Source organism: Oncorhynchus tshawytscha, linkage group LG23 (assembly GCF_018296145.1).
Source record: "Oncorhynchus tshawytscha isolate Ot180627B linkage group LG23, Otsh_v2.0, whole genome shotgun sequence".
Classification (NCBI taxonomy): domain Eukaryota; kingdom Metazoa; phylum Chordata; class Actinopteri; order Salmoniformes; family Salmonidae; genus Oncorhynchus; species Oncorhynchus tshawytscha.
In genome coordinates, this window is record NC_056451.1 from 22,657,142 (window position 1) to 22,672,985 (window position 15,844).

General features: G+C 42.5%; 2 protein-coding genes across 2 annotated transcripts; both read right to left on the reverse strand.

The window, feature by feature from the left end:
* Positions 1-221: 221 nt before the first annotated feature.
* LOC112235286 (apolipoprotein C-I) lies at positions 222-3,869 on the reverse strand. Its single transcript, XM_024403709.2, has 4 exons — positions 3,744-3,869; positions 2,333-2,399; positions 637-778; positions 222-520 (listed from the first exon to the last, which is right to left on the reverse strand). The coding sequence occupies exons 2-4, from the start codon at positions 2,385-2,387 to the stop codon at positions 454-456; spliced, it is 264 nt and encodes an 87-aa protein (XP_024259477.1). The 5' UTR covers positions 2,388-2,399; positions 3,744-3,869; the 3' UTR covers positions 222-453.
* Positions 3,870-11,331: 7,462 nt separating this feature from the next.
* On the reverse strand, positions 11,332-15,608 carry LOC112235285 (apolipoprotein Eb). The gene is made up of 5 exons (XM_024403707.2): positions 15,517-15,608; positions 14,851-14,916; positions 13,411-13,564; positions 12,701-12,988; positions 11,332-12,577 (listed from the first exon to the last, which is right to left on the reverse strand). The coding sequence occupies exons 2-5, from the start codon at positions 14,891-14,893 to the stop codon at positions 12,235-12,237; spliced, it is 828 nt and encodes a 275-aa protein (XP_024259475.2). The 5' UTR covers positions 14,894-14,916; positions 15,517-15,608; the 3' UTR covers positions 11,332-12,234.
* Positions 15,609-15,844: the final 236 nt, after the last annotated feature.

Below are 15,844 nucleotides of genomic sequence, written 5' to 3' on the forward strand. Positions count from 1 at the left end.
TCTGATGTAAAAAGGGCTTTATAAATACATTTGATTGATTGATGTGCCCCCCATTTATTAGTTGAAGAGACACTTGTTAAATAAAAATCATTGCCAATCAAACTCATTGTCCAGAATAACTTCTAACTTGTCATTGCATGGATTTATTGGCCTCTTTAAAAATGAGCAGGTTGACTTCTTACTGCAGCAAATCAAATGCATAATATAACAACCCACAAATATAGTTTTATCACAAAGGTATCTTTATTTTTCGGGTTATTAAAGCAAGCCATGTTTATTAAAGCAAGCCATAACAATTACACAGAGATGACATCAGTCTCTTCACTTTGTGTCTGTCGGCACAACACACGTCTCAGCGTCACAGCAACCGCGTCACCAGGCAAGACAGAGCAAGAAGAGTGATGGGGGGCGTGGGGGGTCTTAGACAGGCAGGGTCAGAGGTGTACAGGCTTACTACTGCTTGGGGAAAGTCTCGTCAACCTTGGCCTTCATCTTGTCAAACTGCTCAGTGAACCAGTTCCTGGAGACGGGGAGACAGACACACAGTGAGTCATTTCAGTCTTTAATTATTTCAGAGTACTAATGTAGACCTCCAATTAATTTAATGTTGGGTTATGTTTTGGGGTGTGTGTGTACTTGGTTTTGGTGGCGAACTCGCTGTCCCCAATCTTTTCAAACATGTCCTTGGTCTTGACGGTCAGGTCATCAGTTAGTTCCTTCATCTGATTGCCGAAGTTGGTGAAACGCTCCTCAATTGTCTTCTCAGCCTCCTGAGCCTCTGTAGAGAGAAAGAAAGGAGGCAGGGTTAGAACTATAAACAGAAGGGGAGAGTGTTAGATCTATGAACAGAAGTGGAGAGTGTTAGATCTATGAACAGAAGGGGAGAGTGTTAGAACTATGAACAGAAGTGGAGAGTGTTAGATCTATGAACAGAAGGACAGAGTGTTAGATCTATGAACAAAAGGACAGAATGTTAGAACTATGAACAGAAGGACAGAGTGTTAGAAATATGAACAGAAAGACAGGGTGTTAGAACTATGAACAGAAGGACAGAGTGTTAGAACTATGAACAGAAGGGGAGAGTGTTAGAACTATGAACAGAAGGGGAGAGTGTTAGATCTATGAACAGAAGGGGAGAGTGTTAGAACTATGAACAGAAGGGGAGAGTGTTAGAACTATGAACAGAAGGGGAGAGTGTTAGATCTATGAACAGAAGTGGAGAGTGTTAGAACTATGAACAGAAGGGGAGAGTGTTAGAACTATGAACAGAAGGGGAGAGTGTTAGAACTATGAACAGAAGGGGAGAGTGTTAGAACTATGAACAGAAGGGGAGAGTGTTAGAACTATGAACAGAAGGACAGAGTGTTAGAACTATGAACAGAAGTGGAGAGTGTTAGAACTATGAACAGAAGGACAGAGTGTTAGAACTATGAACAGAATGACAGAGTGTTAGAACTATGAACAGAAGGGGAGAGTGTTAGATCTATGAACAAAAGGACAGAATGTTAGAACTATGAACAGAAGGACAGAGTGTTAGAAATATGAACAGAAAGACAGGGTGTTAGAACTATGAACAGAAGGACAGAGTGTTAGAACTATGAACAGAAGGGGAGAGTGTTAGATCTATGAACAGAAGGGGAGAGTGTTAGAACTATGAACAGAATGACAGAGTGTTAGAACTATGAACAGAAGGGGAGAGTGTTAGAACTATGAACAGAATGACAGAGTGGTAGAACTATGAACAGAATGACAGAGTGGTAGAACTATGAACAGAATGACAGAGTGTTAGAACTATGAACAGAATGACAGAGTGTTAGAACTATGAACAGAAGGGGAGAGTGTTAGAACTATGAACAGAATGACAGAGTGTTAGAACTATGAACAGAAGGGGAGAGTGTTAGAATTATGAATAGAGAAGGGAAAATAGTCAGGAAAATGAATAGACTGAGGGTTTCATCATGAAGAGAGAGAGGTAGAGAGAGAGAGAGAGAGAGAGAGAGAGAGAGATAGATGGTACATGTGTGTTCATAATAATACATTTGTATTGATGTGTATTTGAGGCCAGATTTATGCATTCAGTAGTAATGGATTTGTATAGACTAGTATCAAGTGTATTTGTGTGTGTGTGAGGCTGTGTGTTTGTGTACATGCATGTACATGTGCATGTGTGTATGCATGCGTTTGTGTGTTTGTGTGAGAGAGAAACATCACACACGTGTCACCAGTGAAAATGCGTTAGTATTGACGCCAGTATTGAGGGAGGTGAATGAGCAATAAAATGATTAGATAGCGTGAAAGTGTAATGGCTGCCTAATAGGGTAGGGCTTCATACCTGTGTGTGCAGCGAACACAAGCATCAACACGGCAATGGCAATGGACAGTTTCATCTTGACTGTTGGCTGCAAGGGAAGGAAATTTAGCAACAAAACACCCTGCCTTTAATATCCTCCATCATAAAAAGTTTTGCATGATGAGTTAGTTATGAGTTAAAACAAAATCATAGCATTATGCCGTCAGGGTTTCATCAGGAGCTGTGCTAAACAAGTGAAATGTAAGCCATCCTAAACAATTATTATTGTTGTAATAAATGATCACCAGCTGTTTTGTTAGTGCGGTCAGAACAGTGGACAGCTCCCAGAACAGTGGACAGCTCCCAGAACAGTGGACAGCTCCCAGAACAATGGACAGCTCCCAGAACAGTGGACAGCTCCCAGAACAGTGGACAGCTCCCACAACAGTGGACAGCTCCCAGAACAGTGGACAGCTCCCACAACAGTGGACAGCTCCCAGAACAGTGGACAGCTCCCAGAACAGTGGACAGCTCCCAGAACAGTGGACAGCTCCCAGAACAGTGGACAGCTCCCAGAACAGTGGACAGCTCCCAGAACAGTGGACAGCTCCCACAACAGTGGACAGCTCCCAGAACAATGGACAGCTCCCAGAACAGTGGACAGCTCCCAGAACAGTGGACAGCTCCCACAACAGTGGACAGCTCCCAGAACAGTGGACAGCTCCCAGAACAGTGGACAGCTCCCAGAACAGTGGACAGCTCCCAGAACAGTGGACAGCTCCCAGAACAGTGGACAGCTCCCAGAACAGTGGACAGCTCCCAGAACAGTGGACAGCTCCCAGAACAGTGGACAGTTCCCAGAACAGTGGACAGCTCCCAGAACAGTGGACAGCTCCCAGAACAGTGGACAGCTCCCAGAACAGTGGACAGCTCCCAGAACAGTGGACAGCTCCCAGAACAGTGGACAGCTCCCTCTGTGTTCTCTAGCCTACACACATCTTCAATTAGTGACTTTACATCAGCAAGAAAAAAAGACTGATAGCCTTACATTTTAGATTAAACTCGACCTGCATCTGATTAAATTAGTAAACTAACATAACAATTGTTTCTATTAATATCTGTCCTGGGCATTGGATGGGGTTCAGAAACAGAAGGTAGGCTGGATGTCTTTCCCGCTTGTATAAACTACACCTAGATGTCGCCACAATACCGCAAACAGATTTTGAGAGACTGGTATAGATTTATGGAAAGGTTTGGGTATAAAATAAACAACTACATTGGCGACATTCACGTACATTTATTTGGAGTAAATAAACTGATGAACAAAAGTCGCAGATATACCGGCCTATGTGTTTGCTCAGATAAGAACAAAAACATACAAAGATAGACATTTGAAGTAATAACAATGAAAGGAAGTCTCTAGAAATGCCAGTGAAAAGTAGGTTAATCTTACCTGTTTTCCGTCTCAGAGAGAAAATAACCCGAGTTTGTCTGACAGACTGACTGGAGTCCCTCTATATATCCCAGAACGCTGACGTAATCAGTAGTCACCACTTCTGACCTATGGTGACCCCGCATCGCACAATGAAGCAAGCACCAAGAGTGGCCTACTCCCACTTTCTCCTCCAGATTAACCAACCCTCCCCCATCTCCCTTTTTCGGAGAGCCCAGCTGAGGTATGGTCCATGTCCTGTCTTGTTTCAAACCACACATGATCACGTATTTAATCTGATTTTGTGGGAATGTATTTATTTGACTAGATCTGTAATTCACAGTCTGATCTGGGGGGTTTTCATCCTGCCTTAGGTTTTATAATGTGATATTCATTTGTCATAAAATATCCATTGTAAATCATCAGACTGTGAGTGCACAGAGATACAGACCTAAAGTGGACTCTGGCCATTAAACTAGGTCACAAGATACTTATACTACTGAGCTAAGATATTGATACAGTTCTGCAGTGGCATCACTAAACAGCACTGCATTGACAGTGCAGATCTGTCTCTGAGTCCACCAGACCAGTCTGTTTAGGGCTCTATTCAATCCATAACACTGAAGATCTGTGGCCAATAATTAAAGGCAGTGTTCCCATCGTTGCTTTGACTGCATTCAATGACCTTTGCATTTTAAAGCAGATCTTATGCGATACGTATTGAATCCAGCCCTAAGTCTTTTTGGCAAACAAGTATTTGGGCCCCATTCCATCCTTCCCTCCTCCCTTCTTTGAAGTCATCCCTGTTCTGACTTCTCTGAATAGATGAAAGCTGTGTGATGAAATCCTTGTTGACACCTTTCAATTTCACAATATAAAATAGAACATGTGCCCTTCTTCCCCTCTGATCTACTTTCAGTGCCATTACCCTTCACTGACCTCACACACAGATCTGTGTTATCAGTGTTATCATGTGATACAGAATGCACAGCATCATATTTGTCCACTGTTATGTAAATCTGATAGAAGTCCATTATATTAGTGCTCCTCCGTGCTGTCTCCAAAAGAGAGAAGCTGGGGTCAACAAGCCTCTATTGTACTGGAATAGCCCGTACGTAATTCCAAGTCCAAGAACTACAAAGTCTGGCAAAATCTTATGGCTTTATTTGCACTATTCTTAAAATAGTAAGTCTAGAAGGTCATTCTCTGTGTTGGAGCATACCGGGGTAGTGGACTATCGTTTGTTGAACTATAGTAACCTCTCATTAGTGCTCGAGGGGTATGTATGTTTTCCTCATTGCAGCACTTCCCTCTTTACACCCAGCCCCTTGCTGCCCACGGCAGGGAGCCCATTTGGTGCTGGAGGGGTATGTATGTTTTCCTCATTGCAGCACTTCCCCCTTTACACCCAGCCCCTTGCTGCCCACGGCAGGGAGCCCATTTGGTGCTGGAGGGCTATGTATGTTTTCCTCATTGCAGCACTTCCCTCTTTACACCCAGCCCCTTGCTGCCCACGGCAGGGAGCCCATTTGGTGCTGACGGCTTTAGCCATATGAAACCCTACTGTGATGCACAGATGACCATTGTCTTGCACCTCTTAATCACACAGTACCCATTCCTCACCTGTGGTGTGATGCAATAGGCGTGAACGTGCATGTCTCGCTCCCTCATGAATTGCAATAACAAGCCGTCTGATAAAAGACTGTTTTTCCCTCCCTTCTTTTGCCAAAGGGCTCCTGTGGTGATGGTTTGTGTTCCAGCACCAAGATGGGGGAAGAGGAGGGAGGAAGGGTAGTAAGAGGTAAAATCTCTGTGGGGGAGTTGTTGGGGGTTACTGTCAGTTTTGCTCTGCCAACACCTGCTAGCTGGAGCCCTTTGTTGCTTCAGCCGGAGCCAGAGACACCCAGGAGCTGCAGTATAGTATGTGAGAAGAAGTGCTGACTGGCAGAATGCTTGTGGTTTTCCTGTTTTCTCCTTGGCCAGACCGTTACAAATACATACAGGGTTTACTATAGTGTAGGACACTTCGCCCAAACACGGCCTTCCAGCAAAGGAGGAACAGAAACAAACTGGGACTCAATAACAGTGCACTTCAACACAGAGGTTGTTATTAGGAGTGTGACCTGATTTAGGGGAGAGGTCATTGTAGTCATTGTTGCTCTTCTTGACTTCTCATTGAAAACAAGGTCACATACTTGAAATGGTATGCTACTTTTTAAGGTTAGGGTTGAGTAGAGGTGGTTTACTAGACACAGTTATTGCTTGCATGGATCATTTTTTCGATCGTTTTTTTCCTGGTTAAAAGGGATGTGTGAGCACATTTTAATATAGATCATCAAGAAACTTGTGTTCATATTTATAGACTTAATCACGAAACGGTGCTTCAACTTCAAAAACAAAAATGCCCATAGTGCTATTGTATACAGTGACAATGAATTTGGTTTGGTTTATTAAAACTACCATGAACAACAACACTAAAGTAATGTAGGTGTACAGTTGACTGGCGGAAGTTTAAATACACTTAGGTTGGAGTCATTAAAACTCATTTTTCAACCACTCCACAAATTACTTGTTAACAAACTATAGTTTTTGCAAGTCAGGTTGGGATATCTACTTTGTGCATGACACAAGTAATTTTCCAACAATTCTTTACAGACAGATTATTTCACTTATAATTCACTGTATCACAATTCCAGTGGGTCAGAAGTTTACATACACTAAGTTGACTGTGCCTTTAAACAACTTGGAAAATTCCAGAAAGTTATGTCATGGCTTTAGAAGCTTCTAATTGATGTAATTTGAGTCAATTGGAAGTGTACCTGTGGATGTATTTCAAGGCCTACCTTCAAACTCAGTGCATCTTTGCTTGACATCATGGGAAAATCAAAAGAAGAGCAATTTCCAAACTCCTGAAGGTACCACGTTCATCTGTACAAACAATAGTACGCAAGTATACACACCATGGGACCACGTAGCCGTCATACAGCTCAGAAAGGAGACGCGTTCTGTCTCCTAGAGATTAACGTACTTTGGTTTGAAAAGTGCAAATCAATCCCAGAACAACAGCAAAGGACCATGTGAAGATGCTGAAGAAAACAGGTACAAAAATATCTATATCCACAGTAAAACGAGTCCTATATCGACATAACCTGAAAGGCTGCTCAGCAAGGAAGATGCCAATGCTCCAAAACCGCCATTAAAAAGCCAGACTACGGTTTGCAACTGCACATGGGGACAAAGATCATACTTTTTGGAGAAATGTCCTCTGGTCGGATGAAACAAAAATATACAGTGCCTTGCGAAAGTATTCAGCCCCCTTGAACTTTGCGACCTTTTGCCACATTTCAGGCTTCAAACATAAAGATATAAAACTGTATTTTTTTTTGTGAAGAATCAACAACAAGTGGGACACAATCATGAAGTGGAACGACATTTATTGGATATTTCAAACTTTTTTAACAAATCAAAAACTGAAAAATTGGGCGTGCAAAATTATTCAGCCCCTTAAGTTAATACTTTGTAGCGCCACCTTTTGCTGCGATTACAGCTGTAAGTCGCTTGGGGTATGTCTCTATCAGTTTTGCACATCGAGAGACTGAAATTTTTCCCATTCCTCCTTGCAAAACAGCTCGAGCTCAGTGAGGTTGGATGGAGAGCATTTGTGAACAGCAGTTTTCAGTTCTTTCCACAGATTCTCGATTGGATTCAGGTCTGGACTTTGACTTGGCCATTCTAACACCTGGATATGTTTATTTTTGAACCATTCCATTGTAGATTTTGCTTTATGTTTTGGATCATTGTCTTGTTGGAAGACAAATCTCCGTCCCAGTCTCAGGTCTTTTGCAGACTCCATCAGGTTTTCTTCCAGAATGGTCCTGTATTTGGCTCCATCCATCTTCCCATCAATTTTAACCATCTTCCCTGTCCCTGCTGAAGAAAAGCAGGCCCAAACCATGATGCTGCCACCACCATGTTTGACAGTTGGGATGGTGTGTTCAGGGTGATGAGCTGTGTTGCTTTTACGCCAAACATAACGTTTTGCATTGTTGCCAAAAAGTTCAATTTTGGTTTCATCTGACCAGAGCACCTTCTTCCACATGTTTGGTGTGTCTCCCAGGTGGCTTGTGGCAAACTTTAAACGACACTTTTTATGGATATCTTTAAGAAATGGCTTTCTTCTTGCCACTCTTCCATAAAGGCCAGATTTGTGCAATATACGACTGATTGTTGTCCTATGGACAGAGTCTCCCACCTCAGCTGTAGATCTCTGCAGTTCATCCAGAGTGATCATGGGCCTCTTGGCTGCATCTCTGATCAGTCTTCTCCTTGTATGAGCTGAAAGTTTAGAGGGACGGCCAGGTCTTGGTAGATTTGCAGTGGTCTGATACTCCTTCCATTTCAATATTATCGCTTGCACAGTGCTCCTTGGGATGTTTAAAGCTTGGGAAATCTTTTTGTATCCAAATCCGGCTTTAAACCTCTTCACAACAGTATCTCGGACCTGCCTGGTGTGTTCCTTGTTCTTCATGATGCTCTCTGCGCTTTTAACGGACCTCTGAGACTATCACAGTGCAGGTGCATTTGTACGGAGACTTGATTACACACAGGTGGATTGTATTCATCATCATTAGTCATTTAGGTCAACATTGGATCATTCAGAGATCCTCACTGAACTTCTGGAGAGAGTTTGCTGCACTGAAAGTAAAGGGGCTGAATAATTTTGCACGCCCAATTTTTCAGTTTTTGATTTGTTAAAAATTTTGAAATATCCAATAAATGTCGTTCCACTTCATGATTGTGTCCCACTTGTTGTTGATTCTTCACAAAAAAATACAGTTTTATATCTTTATGTTTGAAGCCTGAAATGTGACAAAAGGTCGCAAAGTTCAAGGGGGCCGAATACTTTCGCAAGGCACTGTAACTGTTTGGCCATAATGACCATCGTTATGTTTGGAGGAAAAAGGGGGAGACTTGCAAGCCGAAGAACACCATCCCAACTGTGAAGCACTGGGGTGGCAACATCATGTTGTGGGGGTGCTTTTGCTGCAGGAGGAACTGGTGGACTTCACAAAATAGATGGCTTCATGAGGATTGAAAATTCTGTGCATATATTGAAGCAACATCTCAAGACAATCAGTCAGGAAGTTAAAGCTTGGTCACAAATGGATCTTCCAAATCGACAATGACCCCAAGCATACTTCCAAAGTTGTGGCGAAATGGCTTAAGGACAACAAAGTCAAGATATTTGAGTGGCCATCACAACACCCTGACTTCCATCCCATAGAAAATATGTGGTCAGAACTGAAAAAGCCTGTGCGAGCAAGGAGGCCTACAAACCGGACTCTACACCAGCTCTGTCAGGAGGAATGGGCCAAAATTCACCCAACTTACTGTGGGAAGCGTGTGGAAGGCTACCCGAAACATTTGACCCAAGTTAAACAATTTAAAGGCAATGTTACCAAATACTAATTGGGTGTATGTAAACTTCTGACCCACTGGGAATGTGATACAATAAATTAGAGCTGAGATAAATCATTCTCTTTACTATTATTCTGACATTTCACATTCTTAAAATAAAGCGGTGATCCTAACTGACCTAAGACATGGAATCTTTACTGGGATTAAATGTCAGGAATTGTGAAAAACTGAGTTGAAATGTATTTGGATAAGGTGTACATAAACTTCTGACTTCGACTGTAAGTGCTTTTTTTCAGTAGGGGATTGGTGGAGCAGAGAAGAGGGAGAAGTGGTTGCCTCCACTGCCTGGCTTCCAGCCTAAATGTTTACTTGCTGGCCACTATCCTACACTTCAGAGGCAAACTTTGTGACTCACACTTTCTGTTAACTACACAGACAAAACTCCATGTTTTGTTTGGTCTGCCAGAATGCCTTACTATTACTGCGTGTTTCTGGTGTTTACATGCTCTTTTAAACCTGGTTTATCAAGGTTAAACCTAAAATCTCTTGGTTAAAATCTATTTTGCAACACAGACTGGGTCCAAGATAGCAGCAGGGTCAGCGATATTACAAGTAAAATTGCAAAATTTAAAAACTAACTGTAGATCCATCAAAAGCAATTATCATAGGATTTGTGCATCTATGTGTGTGTGTGTGTGTGTGTGTGTGTGTGTGTGTGTGTACCTTCGTGCAGATCTGTGTATCTTAGACAGGAGAGGAGGGTGGAATAACTATTAACATAGAAGATGAAAACACAAACATGGTTCCTGAAACCTGCTGGGATAACGAGAAAGGAATGTGAGAGCAGATCCCGACAAGCCAGGACCAGGGAAGCAGGGAGAGAGGGAGGGAGGTACGGAAGGAGGGAGGAAAGGGGACAAAAGGGAAAGAAAGACCTGCAGGGCAGGAGGGGGTGGAAAGGCCCTTTAGTGTTTGGTCAATCAAGCACCATCTGTACAAATTCAGAGAGGAATTGACAGTGTGTGTTGAGAGGGGTGTATGGGTGGTGGGGGAGGGTCCTAAAAGAAAAGGTGAAAGAGGGATGTGGGTTAGGGAGAAGGATAGGTACCCTGAAAAAGGCCTTACTGAAAATCATCAGACATATCCCTTGTGTTGTCCCTATAAACGTACGTAACAACAGCCTGAAGAAAGTGTATTATAAAGAACCTGTGTGTGTTTATGAGTGTACAGGTAGTAGAGAACTGCCTACAGGGGGTTTAGGGTTGGTGTTTCGAGGTTAAAGACATGGGATCTGGGGATGGGAAAAGAAGATAGAGCATGACATGACGAGGACATTCTGTCCAACCTATTTCTGGAGCCTCCAGATGTGATGTTACGTGACATTATAACCTAACGTAGATCTCAATTCAACTTACGTTGTTTGTGGTTTATAAAGACTAACACTGAATTACTGTATGTCAGGGGTCAGAAAATATCCCAACCCTGTTCCCGGAGAGCTACCCTCCTCTATGTTTTCTCTCCAACCCTGTTCCCGGAGAGCTACCCTCCTCTATGTTTTCTCTCCAACCCTGTTCCCGGAAAGCTGCCCTCCTCTATGTTTTCTCTCCAACCCTGTTCCCGGAGAGCTACCCTCCTCTATGTTTTCTCTCCAACCCTGTTCCCGGAGAGCTACCCTCCTCTATGTTCTCTCCAACCCTGTTCCCGGAGAGCTACCCTCCTCTATGTTTTCTCTCCAACCCTGTTCCCGGAGAGCTACCCTCCTCTATGTTTTCTCTCCAACCCTGTTCCCGGAGAGCTACCCTCCTCTATGTTTTCTCTCCAACCCTGTTCCCGGAGAGCTACCCTCCTCTATGTTCTCTCCAACCCTGTTCCCGGAGAGCTACCCTCCTCTATGTTCTCTCCAACCCTGTTCCCGGAGAGCTGCCCTCCTCTATGTTTTCTCTCCAACCCCAGCTGTAACTGACCTGGTCCAGCTTATCATTGTTGTCAGAACATAAAGCATGATAGAGGGAATTTATAAGCATAGGAATGTCTTGATTTTGTGTGTTCATCAACCATAGATTGTAAGATGAAGATCCATCTATATTACTGTAACTACCTCAGTTGTCATTGTAACTAACAATAAAGAAATGTCAAAGTTGAAAAAAGTTGATAAAGGTTTGACAAGAAAAGAACACACTGACAATTGAGCAACTCTTTACATATTTTATTTCCGCAGCGCTGGGTAGCACATTGCAGTCAGCCCGACAGCCAGACAAACAGTGTGCTATGGTGAGCAGCAGGGCGTGTTACATTGTGAAGTGGCAGAGACACTCTGGCCAAACTGAATTAATACAGACAGGTAGTATATGGACCCTGTGAAGTATACCTTTTAGTTTCATTGTCATATTCACGTCATATCACAGTCATAGTAAATACACTCCTATATGAATCACAACAAATACAGAGCCTACAAAGCAGGTGTAGATACAGAATCACAGACAAGCAAGGAACAGAGTGGTTCTTCCCTTTTTTCTGGACAGACTGATGCTAGTGCTGGAGAAAAGCCAAGTCTTAATTCAGTGCAGTTATTGAAATGAAGGACAGGGACAGCGCTGGAATGGGCCGGAGACAATTTGGCCCACGATTGTTAGATACTGTTTCAACCCCACTTGTATCCCATACAGCAGCCTTAGAAACCTGATGCAAATTAGTAGAACAATTTGGAGGAGACATCTAGAGGACGTATAATGAGGAAGACAAGCAAAGCAGGTTAAAAACAATGGCCTCTTGTGTGTTTAAGAAAGGCAGTATTGAGTGTGGCTCTTGTGTTCTGAGATGAGGAGATAATACAGCGAGAGAGTGATTGAAGTGATTTAAACAGTAAATGCCTTTCTGAGGCCTGAACAGACATAAAGGACTGTGTTTGTCTGCTCAAGACCCCTTCAAAGCTCTGCCATCCTCACCCCTCTCTCTCTATCAACCCCCCTCTACCAAAACACAGTGCCAACACAGTGAGAACAGCATCAGTATCACTTAACTCCCTCCTCCTCTCTGTGGTAGCTAGGTGAATGGTGGCACAGTGCTTCCAAACCCCTCACTCCCCTGGGTCCATTTAGACAGCGGTCTCCTTGACCTTGTCCATGGCGGTCTGTAGCTGCTCACGGATCTTGGCGGCGTAGGGGGCGATCAGGCTGCTGAGCTCATCGATCTTGCCCTCCAGGGTGGTGCGCAGGTCCTCGGCGGTGGCCTCCAGCTGCTCGCGCATGTCTTCAGCCTGGGTGGAGACCTGCTGGCTCAGGTCCTGGGCCTGGTTCTTCAGAAGGTCACTAAAGCTGCTCAGCCTCTGGCCAGCGGTGTCGTGGGCCTGACTCACAAAGGGCTCCACACGCTCCTTCACGAGATCCATGTTCTGGGAGGTACGGGACTGGATCTCACCTAGGTAGGTGGCCACGGTCCTGGAGGAGGGAGAGGCAGAGGGGGTTTGCATCACTTGGAAGACATATTGAAAACTGAATTTTGAAATTCTATGTTGGAAAGCAAGCTGTTACAGTACATTGGCTGTTGCCATCTATACTCACTTGCGGATCTCCTCGGTGTCCTTGTTAAGGCGTTTCTTCAGTTTGCGGGTGTAGGTGTTGGCGCGGTTGTGGACATCATCAGCATTCTGCTCCATCATAGTCTTGAGCTCTCCCAGGTACTGTGTGCTGCGCTCCTTGGCATCAACCATGTCGGTCTGGAGCTTGGTGGTCAGAAGCTGCAGGTCCTGGCCCAGCAAGGCGGCTGTGTCCTGGGAGTAAGGCCCCAACTTGGTCTGGATGTCCTCCCTGTACACGGTCAGCTCAGCCACGGTGTCAGTGATCAGGGTGCTGCGGAGAGGGAGGCATGGTTAGAGATGGTCACAAAGTGGGTAGAGGGAGACATTGCCAGTGACGTAAGGGGACACAGTTGTACAGGGGGGAGGATGGGGGAGAGAGGGGAGACATCGTCTGGGAAATCGGGAGACACAGGGGTACAGGGAAGACATCGTCTGAGAAATCGGGAGACACAGGGGAGAGGAAGAGGGATAGAGGAGAAAGAGGGGAGGCATGGTCAGGGACACAGGGGGACGCAGGGTACAGAGGGGAGGCATGGTCAGGGACACAGGGGGGAGGATGGGGGAGAGAGGGAAAAGCAGGGAGGCATGGTCAGAGACAGTCACACAGCACAAGGCTAGAATGGAGAGTGATGAAGTAAAGCATATGAGCCTATATCACTTCAGAATGAAATTGTGTTACAATGTGCCACTCACTCAAGTTCTCTGCTGAGCTGGGAGGTCTTGAGTTTTTCCACCAATCCGTCGGCTCTGCTGTTGATCTCAGACACATAGGTCCAGAAGCGCTCAACGTTCTCCTCCCAGAGGTTCGGGAGGGCCTCTGCCTGGCGCACGACGCGGGCATGGCAGCCTGCAGGGGGAGACAGAGAGCTCTGAGGTGAGGTGTCCATAATATACACCATCAGGGGGGTTAAATCCAGTCTGGTAATGAGAGTGTGGAGCCTTGGTACAGTATGAAGCCTAATTATACAAGTGTTACAGTATTGTAAGAGTTGATCTTAAAGACTGATTTCAGCAAGGAGTCAGTAAATGCATTGAATGTACATACAGTTGACTAATACTAAATATATATACTGCATATAGAGTTGACTAATACTAAATATATATACTGCATATACAGTTGACTAATACTAAATATATATACTGCATATACAGTTGACTAATACTAAATATATATACTGCATATACAGTTGACTAATACTAAATATATACTGTATATACAGTTGACTAATACTAAATATATACTGTATGTACAGTTGACTAATACTAAATATATATATACTGCATATACAGTTGATAATACTAAATATATATACTGCATATACAGTTGACTAATACTAAATATATATATACTGTATATACAGTTGACTAATATTAAATATATATATACTGTATATACAGTTGACTAATATTAAATATATATACTGCATATACAGTTGACTAATATTAAATATATATACTGCATATACAGTTGACTAATACTAAATATATATACTGTATATACAGTTGACTAGTACTAAATATATATACTGCATATACAGTTGACTAATATTAAATATATATACTGTATATACGTTGACTAATAATAAATATATATACTGTATATACAGTTGACTAATACTAAATGTATACTGTATATACAGTTGACTAATACTAAATGTATACTGTATATACAGTTGACTAATACTAAATGTATACTGTATATACAGTTGACTAATACTAAATGTATACTGTATATACAGTTGACTAATACTAAATGTATACTGTATATACAGTTGACTAATACTAAATATATATATACTGTATATCCAGTGCCTTGCACTGGATTTCTTCACATTTTATTGTGTTACAACGTGGGATTAAAATGTATTTAATTTTCTTTTTTTTGTCAACAATCTACTAAAATACTCTGTAATGTCAAAGTGGAAGAAAAATTCTAACATTTGATAAAAGATTAATAAAACATTTATAACTAAAATATATTCGTTAATTGTAATGAATTACAATTAAATCAATTTAAATCCCACTTTCTAACACAATAAAATGTGAAGAAATCCAAGGGGTATGAATACTTTTGCAAGGCACTGTATATATTGATAACAGTGTCAAAAGGGAACAGTGTAAACCCAGGTTTACCAGAGATGACTGCCAGAGCGAGGATTATTGCCACAGCCTTCATGATTGATTGACAAACAGATACACCTATGAAAACAGACATAGACGAAGTCAGACAGTGGTTGTCTATCAAAGCTATAGAAAACAAATACAACAATATACAAAGATACAATGTTAAATCATTGGGATATTGGCTGAATATTTTTTTTTAAATAAAGTAGAATACTACTGTGAGCCAATAAAATAAATAGGAAAAATAACATTTCATAGACGCGAAATGTCCATAACTGTACTCACTGAGCTCTTTTAGAATAGAAACTGAACTAGTTCATTGCAATTAAACGTTTTAGATTAAACTTTAAATCCAGTCATTGTGCTATAAACTAATACAGTATTGTAGTTTCCACTACGATGCATCTCTTCTTAACAGTTTTACCATACATTTGGTCTGGTTAATCTGCACACTACAGTAAAAAGATGAATGACTTGCTTTTCATTGCCTAATGTGTCGGCTACAGTAGCCGAACCAAATGCAATAATTTATAAGTAGTCTCTACCTCGGTATCAAATATAGTCTACTTTAACATGATGCTTTATAGTTCTACTAAAAATAAGGTATTTCACTCATGACTTAAGCGTGTTTGTAGTCTATATGGTGCCAATTAGTTGTCCCCATTCCTCACTCACCTAAGAAATCCAGTTCCTTCCGTGCTCTAGGGACAGTTCGCGGGGCTTTTTATACTGTCCTGGTGGCCGCGCGCCTGTAGCTGGGAGAGCGCGCGCATGTGAGGATGTGTGGCTCAGCTCATGGTTCGTTCCACGCGATGTGCCACTCTGCGTTCGAAGTTCTCATCTCTTTGCGTTGTTGTTGGCTATATGGTGATTGTGCAATATATAGTTTATGATGTACGTCAACGAAAATAGTTTGTGCTTCTATGAAAAAAACTGTAGGCTATAATCTATAAAAACTATAATCTACTGCTGGCGCCAAGAATCTGTAAATAGGCTATCCTTG